The sequence below is a fragment of the Hemicordylus capensis genome, chromosome 4 (genome assembly GCF_027244095.1).
Source record: "Hemicordylus capensis ecotype Gifberg chromosome 4, rHemCap1.1.pri, whole genome shotgun sequence".
Classification (NCBI taxonomy): Eukaryota; Metazoa; Chordata; class Lepidosauria; order Squamata; family Cordylidae; genus Hemicordylus; species Hemicordylus capensis.
Genome location: NC_069660.1, coordinates 316,553,725 through 316,570,029, shown reverse-complemented (window position 1 = coordinate 316,570,029; position 16,305 = coordinate 316,553,725). Strand labels below are relative to the sequence as shown.

Sequence of the window (16,305 nt, the reverse complement as noted above, 5' to 3'; positions counted from 1 at the left end):
AAGACAATCATCCTAGAGAGAATCTATCTATGTGGTCGCTAGGAGTCAACGCCGACCTGACGACACTTAATCAATGTCAATCAGACTGAAATATAGGTAATCTAATTTATTCAACAGTTTTCATCAAACAAATCACTTTTCATCAGAAGTCATGGAGGAGGTGGCTACTAGTCTTGTGGCTATAAGTCACCTCCAGCCTCAGAGGTGTGATGTCTCTCAATTCCAGTTGCAGGGGAGCAAAAGTGGGAGAGAAGGCACACCCTCAGCTCTTGCCTGTGGGCTTCTAAGAGGCATCTGGTGGGCTACTGTGTGGAACAGGATGCTGGACTAGATAGGCCTTGGGCCTGGAGCAGGGCTTTTCTTATGTTCTAATCTCAGGTGATTGTCAGTTAAAATTCTGCGTGCACATTTTATTTAGTCTTGTGCCTCTGAACATGGGAGGGGCAGAGATTAGTTTTCTTTAGAAAATAAAAAGGAGGAGGAGTCTTCAGCTTTGGGCGGGAGGGCACAGCCCCAACCCTGCCCCCAAGATCACAACCTTGCTTGCATGTACTTCTACTCCACAGACACATCGGTTTTCTGGGCATCCCCTTCGCTCCCTGTTCCACTCTGCATTTTGCGGCAAAACACTGCCGAGGAATTGGCCCCTTCACCCGACTCAGAGAGGGTGTTAAATAACGCTGAAGTCAGAAAGAACGACACCTAACTGAACAGTTGAGCTGTTCGCCGCGGTGCTGCTCATTAAATTACACATAAAAGTCCCCTCATAGCAATAATGGAAGTAGTTGCCTGTAAAACTCCCTAGTGAAACTGGATGTAAATTCCACCTTTCAGCTCCCTGGTACACCAGTGGCACATTCCGAAGGTAATTGCTGATATTTCCGCATTGTGATCATGTCCATAAGCTATTGAGCAGAGACTAGGAGGGATGGCTTTAATTCTCTTCTCCCCCCGCCCCCATGCCCTGCAGCTTTTCCTGCCTGATAGCTTATCAAAGGAAAGAAATGTGGTTTTGCACAATTTAGTGTGGGAGTGACAGCTCTGACTGGAAAAGGAGAGGGACCTGGCTACAATAATCCATGCGCTGGTAACCTCAGATGCGGACTACACGTTCTAGTAACCTCAGATGTGGGGCTGTTCTTAGGAACATAGGAAGCTGCCAAATACTGAGTCAGACCATTGGTGTATCTAGCTCAGTATTGTCTTCACAGACTGGCAGGGGCTTCTCCAGGGTTGCAGGCAGGAACCTCTCTCAGTGCTATCTTGGAGAGGCTGCCAGGGAGGGAACCTTCTGCTCTCTTCCCAGAGTGGCTCCATCCCCTGAGGGGAACATATTATAGTGCTCACACTTCTAGTCTCCCTTTCGTATGCAGCCGGGGCGGGGGCAGATCCTGCTTAGATAAGGGGACAAGTCATGCTTGCTACCACAAGACTAGCTCTCTTTCTTCTTTGAAAACTGCCTGAAAACTACAAGTTGTCCAAAATGCCACCTATTTGATCCACAGTGGTTACTTGTTTCTTTCTGGGCTCATAGGAACATAGGAAGAATCTGCTTTATATTGAGTCAGACCATTGGTCCATCTAGGTGAGAACTGTCTGCATTGATTGGCAGTGGCTCTCCAAAACAGGAGATGCTTGCAGCCCTACCTGGAGATGTCAGGAAGTGATTCTAGGACTTTCTGCATGCTAGCTAAATGCTCCTCCACTGAGCTTGCAGTGCTCACATGTAGTCTCCCATTCAAATGCAAACCAAGGCAGATACTGCTTAGCAAAGAGGACAATACATGCTTGCTACTACAAGACCAGCTCTCCTCAACTCAAGGACCTGGTTCTTACCATTAAAGCCCAAACAACTCAGGACCTGGAGACCTTAAGAATAACCTTGTCTCATATATGACAGATCTTCTCTCATATGTGGCCTCCTGTTCTTTATGCTTCATCAGAGGTCCTGCTCCATACCCCACCAAATGAGTTTCTGTAGATTAGTCACAGGGCCTTTTTGGTTGTGGTGCCAGCACTCTAAAAGAGGAGTGGCCTCTCTGAGGTTTCTCAGCTGTTCTTGGACTGCAATGATGGAAACAGTAGTCCAGCAAAAACTGAAGATCCTCTGGTTGGCCACCGCTGCTCTCGAATGCACTCCCAATAGAGGTCCATAATGTCCCATGACTATATGGCTTCTGGAATCTGGGGACGACCTGGCTCTTTAAGACGCCTTTGAGGAAGCTGAGCAAATCACTCTGCCAGTTGCTGTCCCTATGAATAAACTATTTTCTCATGTTGTCCGAGAGTCTCTTGATTGTTTTCATTTAGTCCAGAAAACCTAGCCATATAATGGACTAGACACTTTAAATAAATAAGTAGCTTCAGCCTTCGCTCATTATGAAGCAGCATTCACAAGATTGTAATGTAATTCATCAACATATTTCTCTTGTTCCAACCACATTTGTGTTCACACTGTTTGATTTTTTTAAAGACAGAGAGGCTATTTACATGATGGAGGAAAACCGGGCAAAGGGAGCCCAGCCCGGTTTTCCCCGACCGTGAGAGCCACCGGGCTTGTGAGTGAGCCCGGTGGTTCAACGGCCTCTAGCCCACCAAAGTAGCCCTCCCCTTAAATGAGCCATCCCCCAGGTTTTTTTACCGTGAGTTGCCGTGCTGCTGTGACTCACGAGGAGACCCCCGACCAAGAGGCTACAACAAGCCTCCTGGCCTTGGGGATCTTCCCAGAATGCCCCGCACACTTGTGTGCGGCATTCTGGGACTTCTAGGGGCTGCGTGGCCCCCAATCCCCTCCGCACCTACTAGCTCTGTGATGGAGCTGGTTATCATGTGGGCGGCCGATCTGGCCACTTGTGTGCGGGGAGAGCGGGCTTGGTCCGCTCTCCCCACCAAACCCCTCCTGGCTCTACACACCATCACCGATCGCATGTAGAGCCTCAGAATTTTCGTTTCTTTTTGACAGGCCTTCCTTCCTTGACACCCAGAAATTGAGCAGAGGAAGACATTACCTGGCCTGGAGGTATATGGTGGGGAAAACTTCATCTGCTTAATTTCTTTTTTTATCAGGCTGAGCTAAGAAGTTTTCAACATGGGGCTCTTGGGTGTGTGTTGTTGCTGCTGCTTTTTTCTGCTTTGTGGTCCTGGCAACACTGGAAGCAGGGGTGTAACTATAACAGGGCAAGGGGAGACAGTTGTCTGGGGGCCCACTGCCTTGGGGGGCCCACCAGAGGCATCACATGACTGACTCCCCCAGCCGCGCACCCGTCTGGGGCTTCCTTCAGTTGTATTCATCCTCCGAAATGGATGTGAATGTTAAGACCTGGAGCTACCAGAACAGCATGTCTTTCTCTAGTACCATTCAAGGACTTGCATCGCCCACAATTTACAAAACCTTTAAAAAAAATATTTTATATATTTTTTTATTTTTACATTTTATATCCCGCTCTTCCTCCAAGGAGCCCAGAGCGGTGTACTACATACTTATGTTTCTCCTCACAACAACCACCCTGTGAAGTAGGTTAGGCTGAGAGAGAAGTGACTGGCCCAGAGTCACCCAGCTAGTTTCATGGCTGAATGGGGATTTGATCTCGGGTCTCCCCGGTCCTAGTCCAGCACTCTAGCCACTACACCACACTGGCTCCCCTCTACAAGATAGAGAGCCCTGCTCTCTATGGTGTTCTATTGAACATCAATGATGATGTTCTATTGTGGCATATATATATAAAAATTTTCTTAGCCAGCATGCGTGTCCAAGATTTGGTGGCGGAACTCTCGTGACACGCTGTGAGAGTTCTGACGAGAGGCCCAGCCGAGTGAGGAGGGAGGAGGAGAAAGGGAAGAAAGTGGTGGCGGTGGGCAGAGGAGTGGGGGAGAGAAAAGCAGCGACGGGGACGGTGGTGGGCAGGGGGGGAGAAAAGTGGCGGGCAGGCGAGGGGGCGAGAAAAGAGGCGGTGGCGGCAGGCAGATGGGAGGGAGAAAAAATGGCAGATGCTGGTGGGTGGCGGGGCCCTTTTTGGTTGCCCGCCGCCAGGTGAGGCTCGGGGGGGGGGGGAGGAACAGGAGGAGGGAGGGCTGGAGAGGGTGGGGCTGGAGGGAAAAGGAAGAGAGGAGAGACTAGGGAAGGAGGGAGAGGGAGGAAAAAACAGCCGGCCCCAAAGTGCCACACAGATGGGGGCTCACTGAAATTTTAAAATCTTGTCTCTGGGCCCACTCCACCCTTGCTACACCCCTGACTGGAAGTTGCCTTTTCAGGAGGCCAGGATACTGGTGGGAGCCATTTTCTTAACCTACCAGGCTTTGGAGTGAGGGCAGGAACTCCAATCTGGAGTTGCCCTCACTCCAATTTGGCTTCATGACAATACTGCATTATCATATACCATCATCAAAAAAGCCATCCGAGTGAGGGGCAATGCTTCCTTCCCTCAGTCTTTAGTCTAGTGGGTACAACAAGTAATGGTGCTCACTAGCAGCCAGAACGTCTGGGAATGTGATGTTGGCAAGTCCACCTCACACTTTGCCCCTGCCCTCAACATCCCTGAAAACCTTGCCTCCCAAATTCACAGCCTTTGAACAGGGTGGTAAATTTGGGAGCGGCATTTAATCTCACCACTAGTTTTATATGCTAAGATGCTGTTAAAGGAAGGGAAACCTCTGAGGAGTGTTGCATGTAACTATTGCCTTATCCACATCTGCTCTTCAACACTTCTACAATCTGTGGAGGTTATATTCACATGTTATGTTGAATAAAGGTACAGCAGTACACTTCCGGTCTGTAGCCTGCATGTCAGGAGCTCTGTACCCAGGTTCACTTTTAAAATGAATACAGGTAGAGCCATCCACACAAAAACATATCTGCACACACAGACATCTGAATGCAGGAACAACATAATGAGGCTGTGCACACAAGCAGCCAAACCCAGGCGTGGGCAGCCCTGTGTGGGTTTGCTTGCTCATGTGCAGCACTGGGATCACGGGCGATCACGGTGCTGCCTCCTCTGCAAGCCTGGGCATTTACCTTAGGCTTGGGGTCATAAGTATACACAGCCCGAGCATACACAGAGTCGGCTGCCTAGAGTGCCCAGCTCCCAAGGGAATCTCCCAATGCACTGAGCTCATCACGTGGTGCATTGTGGGATTCCTGGAGGCCAGGAAAATGAGAACTGGCCTCCAGAGATCCTTGCTGCATGGAACAGCACAGATCCCCGCTTCGGTGAGCCAAAGCGGGGATTGCCAATTGTCTGGGGAGAAGATAAGTTCTTCCCTACCTTCCCTCCTCCTCTCCCTTCCTGCCCCTATTACGGTCGTGGGAATGACCTTAATGACTGAATAGGGCTAATGTGTGAAGACTTGCATGATTTAAGAACATAGGAATATAGGAAGCTGCCTTCTACTGAGTCAGACCGCATTGGTCCATCTAGCTCACTGTTGTCTACAGAGATTGGCAGCGACATCTCCAAGGTTGCAGGCAGGAGTCTCTCTCAGCCCAATCTTGGAGGTGCCAGGGAGGTAACCTGGGACCTTCTTCCTGCAAGCAGGCAGGTGCTCTTCCTGAAGCAGCCCCATCCCCTAAAAGGGAATATCTTCCAGTGCTCACACATGGAGTCACCCATCCAAATGCAATCCAGGGTGGACCCTGCTCAGCAAAGGGGCAGTTCATGCTTGCCGCCACAAGAACAACTCTCCTCCCTAGGTAGGGAAGAGGCAATTCATCTTTGCCCTCAGATGCTTAGAGAGGCTCATGCAAAACCCATGCAAAATACATGAGAGCAGCCCTGGCATCTGGCAGAGCCACCTGGCTTCCAAGCCTTCTGCTGTGTGCACACCACGTTTGGCTAGTGGCTTGTTTTACTGTCACTCTGCTGAGATCGTGGCAACCACAGGCGCTGTCACTATCTGCTTTCAGATCGGGAATTGGAGCCAGGGGAAGGAGTTGAAGGGCCACATGCAACAGAAAGTGTGGCTTTCTCTGTCCCACATTTGTGGGAAATCCTGTTGCAGATCCCTCTCTCTGGAGCAAAAGAGCTGCACAGTCTTTCTGGCTTGGTTTAACAAAACAAAACAAAACAATCAGAGGAGGGATGGAGAGGAGAAGGCCTGAAGAGGCCATGTTGACTTTGCCCTGGCAGAGCATGCAGAGTCCTCATCCCAAACACACACTCCTTAAGCCAGAGCTATTGACTCCTTGTGATGAACTCACAAATAGCACTAAGCAGAACAGCAATCGCCATCAGAAAAGGCTTGGTTGTGGTGCATTGTGCCTGTTCCCTCTGGCCTACTTGGTGGCCGCATCCACATGCAACGTGAAATGGGAGTTTTAGGGGGCAGAGGTTTCCTTACCCTGTCACCTGAGTGCTGGAAATTTTGGTTCCGTGTGCCAACTGACCCTCGGTTTCACTTCTTTAACTCCAGTTTGAACCCTCGGGTTGTAGTGAGTTTCTTCTCCCCCAACCCGAGGTTCCACGCTACCTGCGCGTCATCCAAATTTGGAACTGCAGGCAGCGTTTGCTGTAGCTGGAGTTGAAGGAGGAAGCTCCTCCCTCCCTCCAGTCCTGATTGGCTATGTGGACTGTCTTTTATGCCAGAAGCACAGCCAGTTTCCCCTTCTCTCTGCAGTCTCGCTGGCTGTAGTTAGATAGCTGTCCGTGACATACAAATTTGGACAGGAGAGCAGTACGTGGGGTGGGGGGGAGGTGGAAGCAGAACTGCAGGTCCATTGGACCCACAGTTCCATATTATGTGTGAATGCAGCTAGTTTCTCCAAACATTGGCTCTGTTTCTGATCTCAAGTGCACGGCTTGACGCCTGGCTTCTGGTCTGCCTACCTGGCTCAGCCCATGGCTCTGTCCTAGAGCTCCCACTTGCTGGGTGATCCTCACTGAGCCTGCTGTGAATGAGCCCATCCAGCTCCCAGTCCTGGGCCTTGACCAGTTCCCACCTTCTCGCCTTCCCCTCTATTCCGGATTGCCTGCTAACCCTCTTGGCCCTGACCTCAGATCCTTTAAGGAAGCTGCCCATGGCTGCGCCCTGACCAGGCCCATCCTATGAGATCTGGGTTTTTATACAACATATTCAGCTTGTAGTAGCTAAGACTTCTTGTTGGCTGTGCAAAGTCATTTTCCATAGATTTTTCTGACAGAGGAATAAAATACATGTAATCGATTTTTAAATTAATGCGCTTGCAAAAGAGAAATGCCAGTTGGAAATTTGTAGGATCCAACTTCAAATGTTATTTATTAAAAAAAATAATAATAATGGCCACACATGACAAATGTGAATCTGAGAAAGATCTTCAGATTCTTTGGGGCTTGGTGTGGTTTTGAAGTTACTGGTCTGAATGAGCGGTAAACATCTGTTGAGAACAATACGTTAAAATTAGATCATTATATTTATTGGGGTTTTTTTTTAACATATTGAGGATTTCTTAAAAATACAAACAATACTTTCCCCCAACATATTCTAGTATGAAACTATAAAAAGTAGTGCATCCAGCTAATTTCAGTGGCAGGATTGTTCATGTAAAATTTGGTATCTGTGGGTTATTAGAAAGTATGAAAAAAAATGTCACCCACTGAACAATTTGGTGCAGAGTGGTTTTCCTCCACCCTTTCGAAAACAGTTGTTTCCCCATGTCCTTTAATGAGGGAGGGAGAACTGCATTAATTCTGCCTCCATGCAAACGTGTGGAGTGCCTTGTTCAAACTGATTCCTGCCCTTGCGATAAATGTAATCATGTTGAGGAATCCAAGTGTCTTCCTTCAAAATAAGATTTGTATTGTAAGAGAATTCAGTTTTGGATTAAGTTATGTTTGTGTGTGAAAATGTGTGTGTGTGTGTTGTTGTTGTTGTTCTACATATGATGCATATTAGACTGGAATGTTAAGGAGGCCCCGAACATGCTGATTCGCCCCACATCCCCCTAGGGAGAGCCCTGGCTCTGACATGGCAAAGCTGCATTATGCAGAATTAGACCATCATTCTGCCCAGCCCATTATGATCTCCTTTGATTGGCAGTAGCTCTTTAAAGTCCCAGGCACAGCTTCTGCCAAGCATTGGAAGCAGAGATCTTTGGGATGGGACCTACGGCCTCCGGCACTCAAAGCATGGGCTCTGGCATTCAGGTACCACATGCTCCTCCTGTCTCTGGGACATTCAAGAACTTTACTTTCCAGCTTTCCAGAAGAGTGAATCCAGTCCTGTCAGTTTCACTGTCCCCATTGACTTGGCTAAGAGTAGGCAAAGTGGCTGGAATGGCATGGAGGGGGGGTCGTTTCCCCCTTCATTGGCAAGGCATTCCCACTTCATTGTGTTTGTGAATTTATTGCATGACCACTTCCATATCTGGGGGAAATGCAACAGGAATTAAAAATGGGGGAGGCGGGGGAAGCTGGTCTTCTTCTACAGTGATGATGGTCTGTTGGCAGCCAAGAAAAGCTTTGATCGCATTCCTGCTTCTTGGAGCTGAAACTTACAGCCCATCAGTCTGATAATTCTGTATTAAGACTAAAGTTGAAGTGAAATGCCCCCAATTCTGCAAATGGTAAAAATGGGGGTTGGGGGGATTTCTTGGGGGATGAAACTCATCAAATCTTCCCAGTGGATGCCATCTTATTTACACCAAAGCCCCTCCCCCCTGCACCATGACATCATCAATTCTGGCATTATTCTTGAAGTCACCATGAGGAATGCCCTTGCAGCTCTGAGCTTTCCTCCCCTAACCCCCAAGTTACCCTCTGAGGTTTGGCCTCCTTTTGCCTTTTGCTCAGCTGAGAAACTTTGCCCCAGCACATCAGTGTGACATCATCGCAGCAAAGCTGGAAATCCAAAAAGCCTTTTAAAGCATCTCAGCAGGTGATGGCCAAGCAAACAGCTCTGCAAACAACTGTTGATCCCCTGGATCAGCTGCCTGGAAAGTCAACATCTCCGCCATGGAAGATGCATGCCAGGCCCTACTGTCTTGCAAAGCCAGTGGCTGCCTCCCTAAAGGGCCCCCTCATCCAGTCAAACAAACACCACCTGCTGCCTTTGGACGTGGCATCTGCAGACTTACCCAGAAAGCTGGCCTCAGCACCCGTCTCATTGCACAAAGGCCTGCACCAGAACATACAGCCAGGACATCCCTCAAATCTCTCTCTCTCCCCGCCACCCCCATCCACAACAACCTGGAGTAGGAGGTTCTTCAAAACATTCGGAGCTCCATGATTTCCCACTAACACAAGGGAAGGCATTCATTTCAAACCTATAATGATTCTGGAACTTTTGTCAAGGTTTGATGCCAAGCTGAGAGTCTGCCTTCAGATGTGCTTTTGGGTCTTGGGTGTCGGCCCAGAACTGATGGAGAATACCTCTGAGCATGTGCAGAGTACCTTAAGAATACCTCTGAGCATGTGTAGGGTACCTTGCCCCTCTCTCTGGGTAGCCACAGCCAGTTCTCATCTATCCGGGACTAGAGGGCAGGAGTTCCAAGTCAGCAGAAGAGACTCCCCAGACAAACATTAAGTGCGGACACCTTTGTTAGAAAGTAACCACTGAGTTTTTAGACATATACAAGCTTAGAGCACGCAAAAATAACAGGGCATTCTAAGCACTCCCCCCACCCCCCAATATTGATGTGATTGCTGCCGTCTCTGTGGTTATTCCCTTGCTAGGCCTGCAGTGCTCATTCAGTTATGGAGGGGCTAAGGACTGCAGATTTTCTCAGGATTTTCAAGTTCTACTGCAGTTCCCAGGATCACTTGGGGAGATTGAAAACAGCGAAACCACCAGAATCAAATGCTGAAGTTCATAAGCCCCAAATCATGCAAACCAAAATCTTTTCAAATCTAACCAAATTTACCAGCAGCAAAGACAACATTTTAGACCCCAACATTGCCATAATGGAGGAAAAATCGGTTCCCCTCTCCGAGGCACATATATCCGGTTCAATTTCTTAGAGCAACAGTATTGACACGTGGTATCACATCACTTACCCAAGAAATCCAGCCCACTGCTGTCCTTTGGGCTGCTCATGCAGTTTTCCAAATAAATCCCGTCCTTAAAACAATCGTCTTTCTTTTTGGTTAACCCAAGGATCTCACTGGGCTGATCCAGCATCTCTCCACTGGCACAAGAACATGGTGTCTGCATGATGCCACAGGGGTGGGAGCTACTGCTGGTAGTTAAGCAAGTATCTAGCCATTTACACAACATCTGGCAGGCAGGCTTGCTGGGGTTCCTGTTGCCAACCACCAGGTATTCCACTGAGAAATCTCTTTCCTGGACCTTGGTAGGCTTCCACTGGACGTAGCGGTTTTCAACTGTAGAAGTGGTCTGCTTCATCTGGAGGAACTGCTTGTTGGACTGGAGGAAGGCATAGCGGGTGGAGCTGTCACAAAGGTTGAGCACATCATCAAAGCTCTCCATGCCCAAGTACGTCCGAGTAGACTCTAAGAATGAGTCAAATTGGTAGGTGCGGACCTGCTGGTGGTCACATATGCCCATGGGCTTCAAGACCTTCATGTACAAGGTGTACCTCCTGGGATCAGGATTCTGGATAATCCAAGAGCAATGGGAAGTGTTCAATGGGAAGACAGCAAATGAGGAGAAATACCCAAAGAATTTGCCCTGGACCAAAGTGGTGCACGGAGATTGCCCAATGTCAAGGGCCACCACTGTCCACACAAAGAAAAGTGGCAATAACAAAAGCAGGTTCAAGGAAAATCTAGTGCTCCTCCTCATCCTAGGTCCCTGGTCCTTTGGAACTCAAAGCAATTGCCAGGCAGAGGGCAGATCTTGGACATAACAGGAGGAAAAGAGAGAGTTCTTGCTCCAGGTCCTATGCGTGATTAATCCAGCCTTCCCATGTTTAGATGTGGGCTCCTCCTTGTGGCTTCGGAAAGCAACACCTGGAGAAAAGGAGAAGAGCAAGAGACATTTGGTTCATTCTGGGATTCATGGCTAAATCTCCCAAGGATGCCCAGACTTTCCTTGAGAGAGAATCCAGCAGGTACTGATGTATCTGTGAGGCCATCTGGAAGCTCTGGCTGCCAGATCAAGGAGGACACATCTGTTCTGGCCCGTGCTCCCCCCTCCCCAAAATGTTCATAACACAAATGGCTCTCTTCATTTCAGATTTACTGTGCAGCCAACTGCACACCCACCCCTGGTGCTCTATAGAAGCCTGGCACAGATCTCCTCCTTGGCCCGGACTGTGGAGAGGCATGCAAAGCACCAATAAGCAAGCGAGGTTGGACTCTCTCTTTCCCCTCCCACCCACACTCTCCAGACACCCTCAAATACACCCACACACAACCTGCCTCCCAGTTTGAAATCCCTGAGCTCTTGAAGGGGCTGCCTACTGCAGAAGAGTCCGTATTAGCCATAAAAGTAGAATCTGCCACAGTGAACTGTAACAACATAGAATTGATCAGTCTCACTTCACCGTGCCCTCATTTCCTCCATTAGCACCCCATCTGTCCATCAGTCTGGAGATAGCTGGAGCCACTGCTCAACAGCTGATGCCCGTTGCTCTTCTTAGAGAAACAGAGGCTGTTTGCCACCTGATCTATCAATGAGCACTCAACACTCAGAGAGCTTCAGAAAGAAGTCAGAGTGCCCTAATTTCTCTACCCCTCTAAAATAAGGTTGTACTACCCCACTCCCCGAGAAATTTAATTTTGCTAATCACAACAGTTTTGTCCTATGTATTTCATATAATGCCATAGATATTTCAGCCCAAAGAAGAGGAATGTGCTAATGTGCTTCAGATTTAATTATAGATGAAATGCAGTGATACCTGGTTACATACAGAACACACAGACACAGACACAGACACACACACCCTTGGACATCCTGTAACATTTTCTGGGTGTTTCTTCTCAGGAAGAACCCTCAAGCATTCAACTTCAGTGAAATTGCCATGGTAACTCAGCCAAACCAATCCATCTGCTTAAACCCCACAGCCTTAACAATGAGACCTAGTGTGGTGTAGTGGTTAGAGCATGGGTGAATACTGGGTTCAAATGTCTATGAAGCCATGAAGGCTCGGAATCCAGGAAGCAGAACAGGGAGCGGGGAAAGGCCACGGTTTGCAGCGTGAAGTGGGTGAGCAACGTCACCAGGGCAATGCTGCTCACAAGACCTCAGCCTGGAAGCAGTTGTGTTGCCCATGCAGGCAAGCAAATGCAAGGGTCACCCTGAGTGTGCATAGCCCTCCGTTGGATGGGGGCTGCTTGGAATTATTTTTGCAGTCGAGTATCTGAGAGGGAGAGAATTCTGACGGATAGACTGTGTGAGGAAAAGAAGGAGATCTTGAGGAGGGCTGAGATTCAGGTGGAGAAGAGATTGGGGCAAGAAGAGGAAGGGCGGAAGCTGAACTTTTGGAAAGGAGAAGAGAAGCATCATTCAGCCACAGAATCCTCATTCAGACATTATGGAATTGCCCACTGTAGCCATGTACAGCAGAGTGAAGGGGGAGTAAGCCCCCCCATGTCAATCAGCAGCATGCCCCACCCCTAACTTGATGGTGCTTCCATGATTGCAAGGCTGGATTGACATCAGCACTGGGACCCAGGGAGGAGATTGGACCTCAGAACTGCAGGAAACCTTGAGGAGCAGCTGCTACACCCATTAGGTGTGGATTACCGAAAAATCCATTAAACCCATTTTGTTTCCCCTCCGGCTTCTATTCCTCAGAACTGGGGGTTGGGGCTGTTGCTTCAAACTAATATTTAACTAAACCCCTGCTAACTGGTTAAAGAGGCACCTTTTAAATGTGGTGATTCTCTTTATTTAGCAGGGGGAGAGCAACTGGCCTATCCATCCCCAGCACAGCATCCTTCCAGTGACTGTTGCTGGCGTCTATCTTGTGTTTCTTTTTAGATTGTGAGCCGTTTTGGGACAGGGATCCATCTTATTTGTTTGTTATTTATCTATGTAAACCGCTTTGGGAACTTTTGTTGAAAAGCAGTATATACACATTTGTTGTTGTTGTTGTTGTATACATGTGTACTATCTGTGTAGAATGTGTATTTGTTTAAGCTGATTGCATTTGATCCTTTTAATTATGAAATTTGCTTCTAGATTCTTTTCTGTAGTGGAGTGTGGATTCTGGGTGAAACAGGGGAGAGTTACACAGTCACTGCTGGCAACTGTTGGAGAAGGCAGGTGATGGTCTTCCCTCCAGGGACTTTTTCTGCACAACAGCTTTTACCTCGAGTTTCTGAGGAGGCTTTACTGCACACTCAAATTTGTCCCCAAAAGCCGGCACAAATAGTGGATTTTTTAAACTCCGGATATAAATTGGGCTACACTCTACCACTCAGTGAAAAACCTTAATTGTGTACGAACTGCTCCCTAATAACTTGGGGGTAAATTTGGCTGATATGTAAATGCACCCCCTCAATTCCAGAGGAGATGCGAGTTAAAGGGCTTTAAAAGCCCCGTGTGCAAAACTTCCAGGGGGAAAGGAGGTCAGGTGAAGCCATCTGGGGGAGGAAAGAAGAGCCCCGGGTGGTGCTAAAACCTCCTCCCTCTCCCTCTGCCTGTCTAAGCCAAAGGATAAAGGCTAGACTGGGGCATGCTGATGGAAGATTATACTGGCCATGCACAATAGGCCTCTTAGCAAGTAATCACACATCGGCTGATGCCCCAATGAATCACAACACTTGTGCAACTGTGGCATGCCTCCTCAGTTTGAAAAGGGAATTTGCGCAATAGTGCTGTGGCACAATTCCTCCTTTTGCACACAACAATACAGTCTCCTTGTGCTGTGACAAAGAGATCATATATCGCTTTTCTGCAGTTCTCAGAGTGGTTTACATAGAAAAGCAAATGATAAGTAAGATGCTTCCCTGTTCCAAAAGGGCTCACAATCTGAAAAGGAAATGCAAAGGGAGACATCCCCAACAGCCACTTGGAGGGATGCTGTGCTGGGGATGGACAGGGCCAATTGCTCTCCCGCTGCTAAATAGGAGAGATTTGCTACTTTAAAAGTGCCTCTTTACTAGCAAAACATTAGGATGTTGGTCACTGAATCCAGTACTTAAAACAAGATACAATGTTGAAATCTGCCTTTACTATATCCCCCCTTCATACATCTTAGGAACATAGGAAGCTGCCATATACTGAGTCAGACCATCGGTCCATCTAGCTCAGTATTGTCTGCACAGATTGGCAGTGGCTTCTCCAAGGTTGCAGGCAGGAATCTCTCTCAGCCCTATCTTGGAGATGCTGCCAGGGAGGGAACTTGGGACCTTGATACTCTTCCCAGAGCAGCCCCATCCCCTAAGGGGAATATCTTACAGTGCTCACATGTAGTCTCCCATTCATATGTAACCAGGGTGGAGCCTGCTTAGCTAAGGGGATAATTCATGCTTGCTACCACAAGACCAGCTCTCCTCCCTAAAAGCTAAAAAAAATTAACTAAACATCCCAGCTAATAGGATGCTGTGTTCTTCTTGTTTAGGCCCCAGGATTGATTTTAACTTAACATGGACCCATCTGGAAGATTTTTCCACAAGGCATGTACACATTCTTTTCCTCCTATCCAACTGATCCCTGCTGTAGTGGGAAATCTTAAAAGGAGGATTTTTTAAAAAAAACCCTCAAAAAACAAAGAATTCTAATATACAAACACCTGGATCTCCAGCACAGTTGGCAATAAACACATCAGAGCATCAGCACTACAGCAGAAGGCAAGCAATTGTTCCTTCAAATGTTTTAAAGTAACCACTTCAAGATACTTGCAAGGTAAATGCCAGTTCCTGGAATGTTTAGCACAGTGAAGATGTGTCAGATTCATGTTTCAAGATGGAAAGAATCAGGCTGGATTTCCATGGCTATGGCCTATAAGAGCAAAACATTCCATGAATGGCCTGTAAGAGCAAAACGGAAGCTTCATGGGCAGAGGCAAAGGGCCTCTCCTCTGGATACCAGCTGTTGGTGACAAGCAGAAGTGGAGAGATCTAGCTGGTCATGATTTGATGCTGAAGTCCATGGACACTTGCTCTGATTCAGTGTGGGCTCTTGCTATGGTCATCATGGCCCTCTTTATTCAGGGGGGTTCCATTGCATGGATAACAAAACTGCGAATAAAGAGACCTTAACACTATGGGGACTGGGGGGGGGTTAGATTCCTAACTACAGTGAAGTGTGCTGAAAATCAAAAGAAACAAGCTGTTCTAGTAAGAACTAATCATCATACTTTCCTTTCACTGTCTCTACGTCTGGACTAACTTTGGTGCAAATCGAGGTCCACAAGTTAGATCTCTTGCACCACAAATGTGCATGTGTCTGCCATCCTGGATTGGGGTGAATGACATCATTACAAACTACATCATTGAGGTGTCCCTGTGTGTCACTCACTACAGCTGTTCCAAATCAAGTTAGTGCACTTGCGCCTCAAGAGTTTATGCATCTACCATCTTGGATTGGGGTGGATGACATCATCACAAACTACACCATTTGGGCATCCCTATGTGTCCATTCAGCTGTAGCAAATTTGGTTCAAATCAGTTAGACTGTCCACAAGTTAGTTCACTTGTGCCTCAAAAGTTTATGTGCCCACCATCTTGAATTGGGGTGGATGACATCATCACAAACTTCGCCTTTAAGTTATCCCTATGTGTCCCTACAGCTGTAGCAAATTTGGTTCAAATTGGTTAAGTGGTTCACAAGTTAACTCACTAACACCTCAAAAGTTTATGCTTCCACTATCTTGAATCAGGGTGGATGACATCATCACAGACTACACCACTGAGGTGTCAATTTGTGTCACTCACTACAACTGTACCTAATTTTGTTCAAATCAGTTAGACAGTCCACAAGTTAGCCAACATGTGCCTCAAATGTTCATGCATCCACCATCTTGGATTGTGGTAGATTACATCATCACACACTATGTCATTGAGGTGTCCCTAAGCGTCCCTACAGCTGCAGCAAATTTGATTCAAATTGGTTAAATGGTTCACAAGTTAGTCCACTTGTGCCTCAAAAGTTTACACGTCCACCATCTTGAATTGGTGTGGATGGCGTCATCACAGATTATGCCATTGAAGTGTCCCTGTGTGTCAATCATTGTAACTGTACCCAATTTGGTTCAAATGGGTTAGGTAGTCCACAAATTAGCCGGCTTGCACCTCAGATGTTCACGCGATCACCATCTTGAATTGGAGTGGATGACATCATCACACACCAAACTATTAGGGCATCCCTATGTGTCCCTACAGCTGTAGCAAATTTGGTTCAAATCAGTGAGGCGGTTCACAAGCTAGCCCACACTTCTCAAAAGTTTATTCATCCTCCATCTTGAATTGGTGTGGATGACATCAT

The 16,305-nt window shown here is 47.6% G+C and overlaps 1 protein-coding gene across 15 annotated transcripts in view; it reads right to left on the bottom strand.

The window, feature by feature from the left end:
- The window catches only part of ADGRB1 (adhesion G protein-coupled receptor B1), a 464,876-nt gene that overhangs the window by 315,901 nt on the left and 132,670 nt on the right, over positions 1–16,305 (bottom strand). For all 15 annotated transcript variants that reach the window (XM_053246405.1, XM_053246412.1, XM_053246399.1 and 12 more), the window contains one exon: positions 9,966–10,880. In XM_053246405.1, coding sequence (XP_053102380.1) covers positions 9,966–10,713 — 748 coding nt within the window. In that variant the 5' untranslated portion in view covers positions 10,714–10,880. The remainder of the gene's footprint in view (positions 1–9,965; positions 10,881–16,305) is intronic.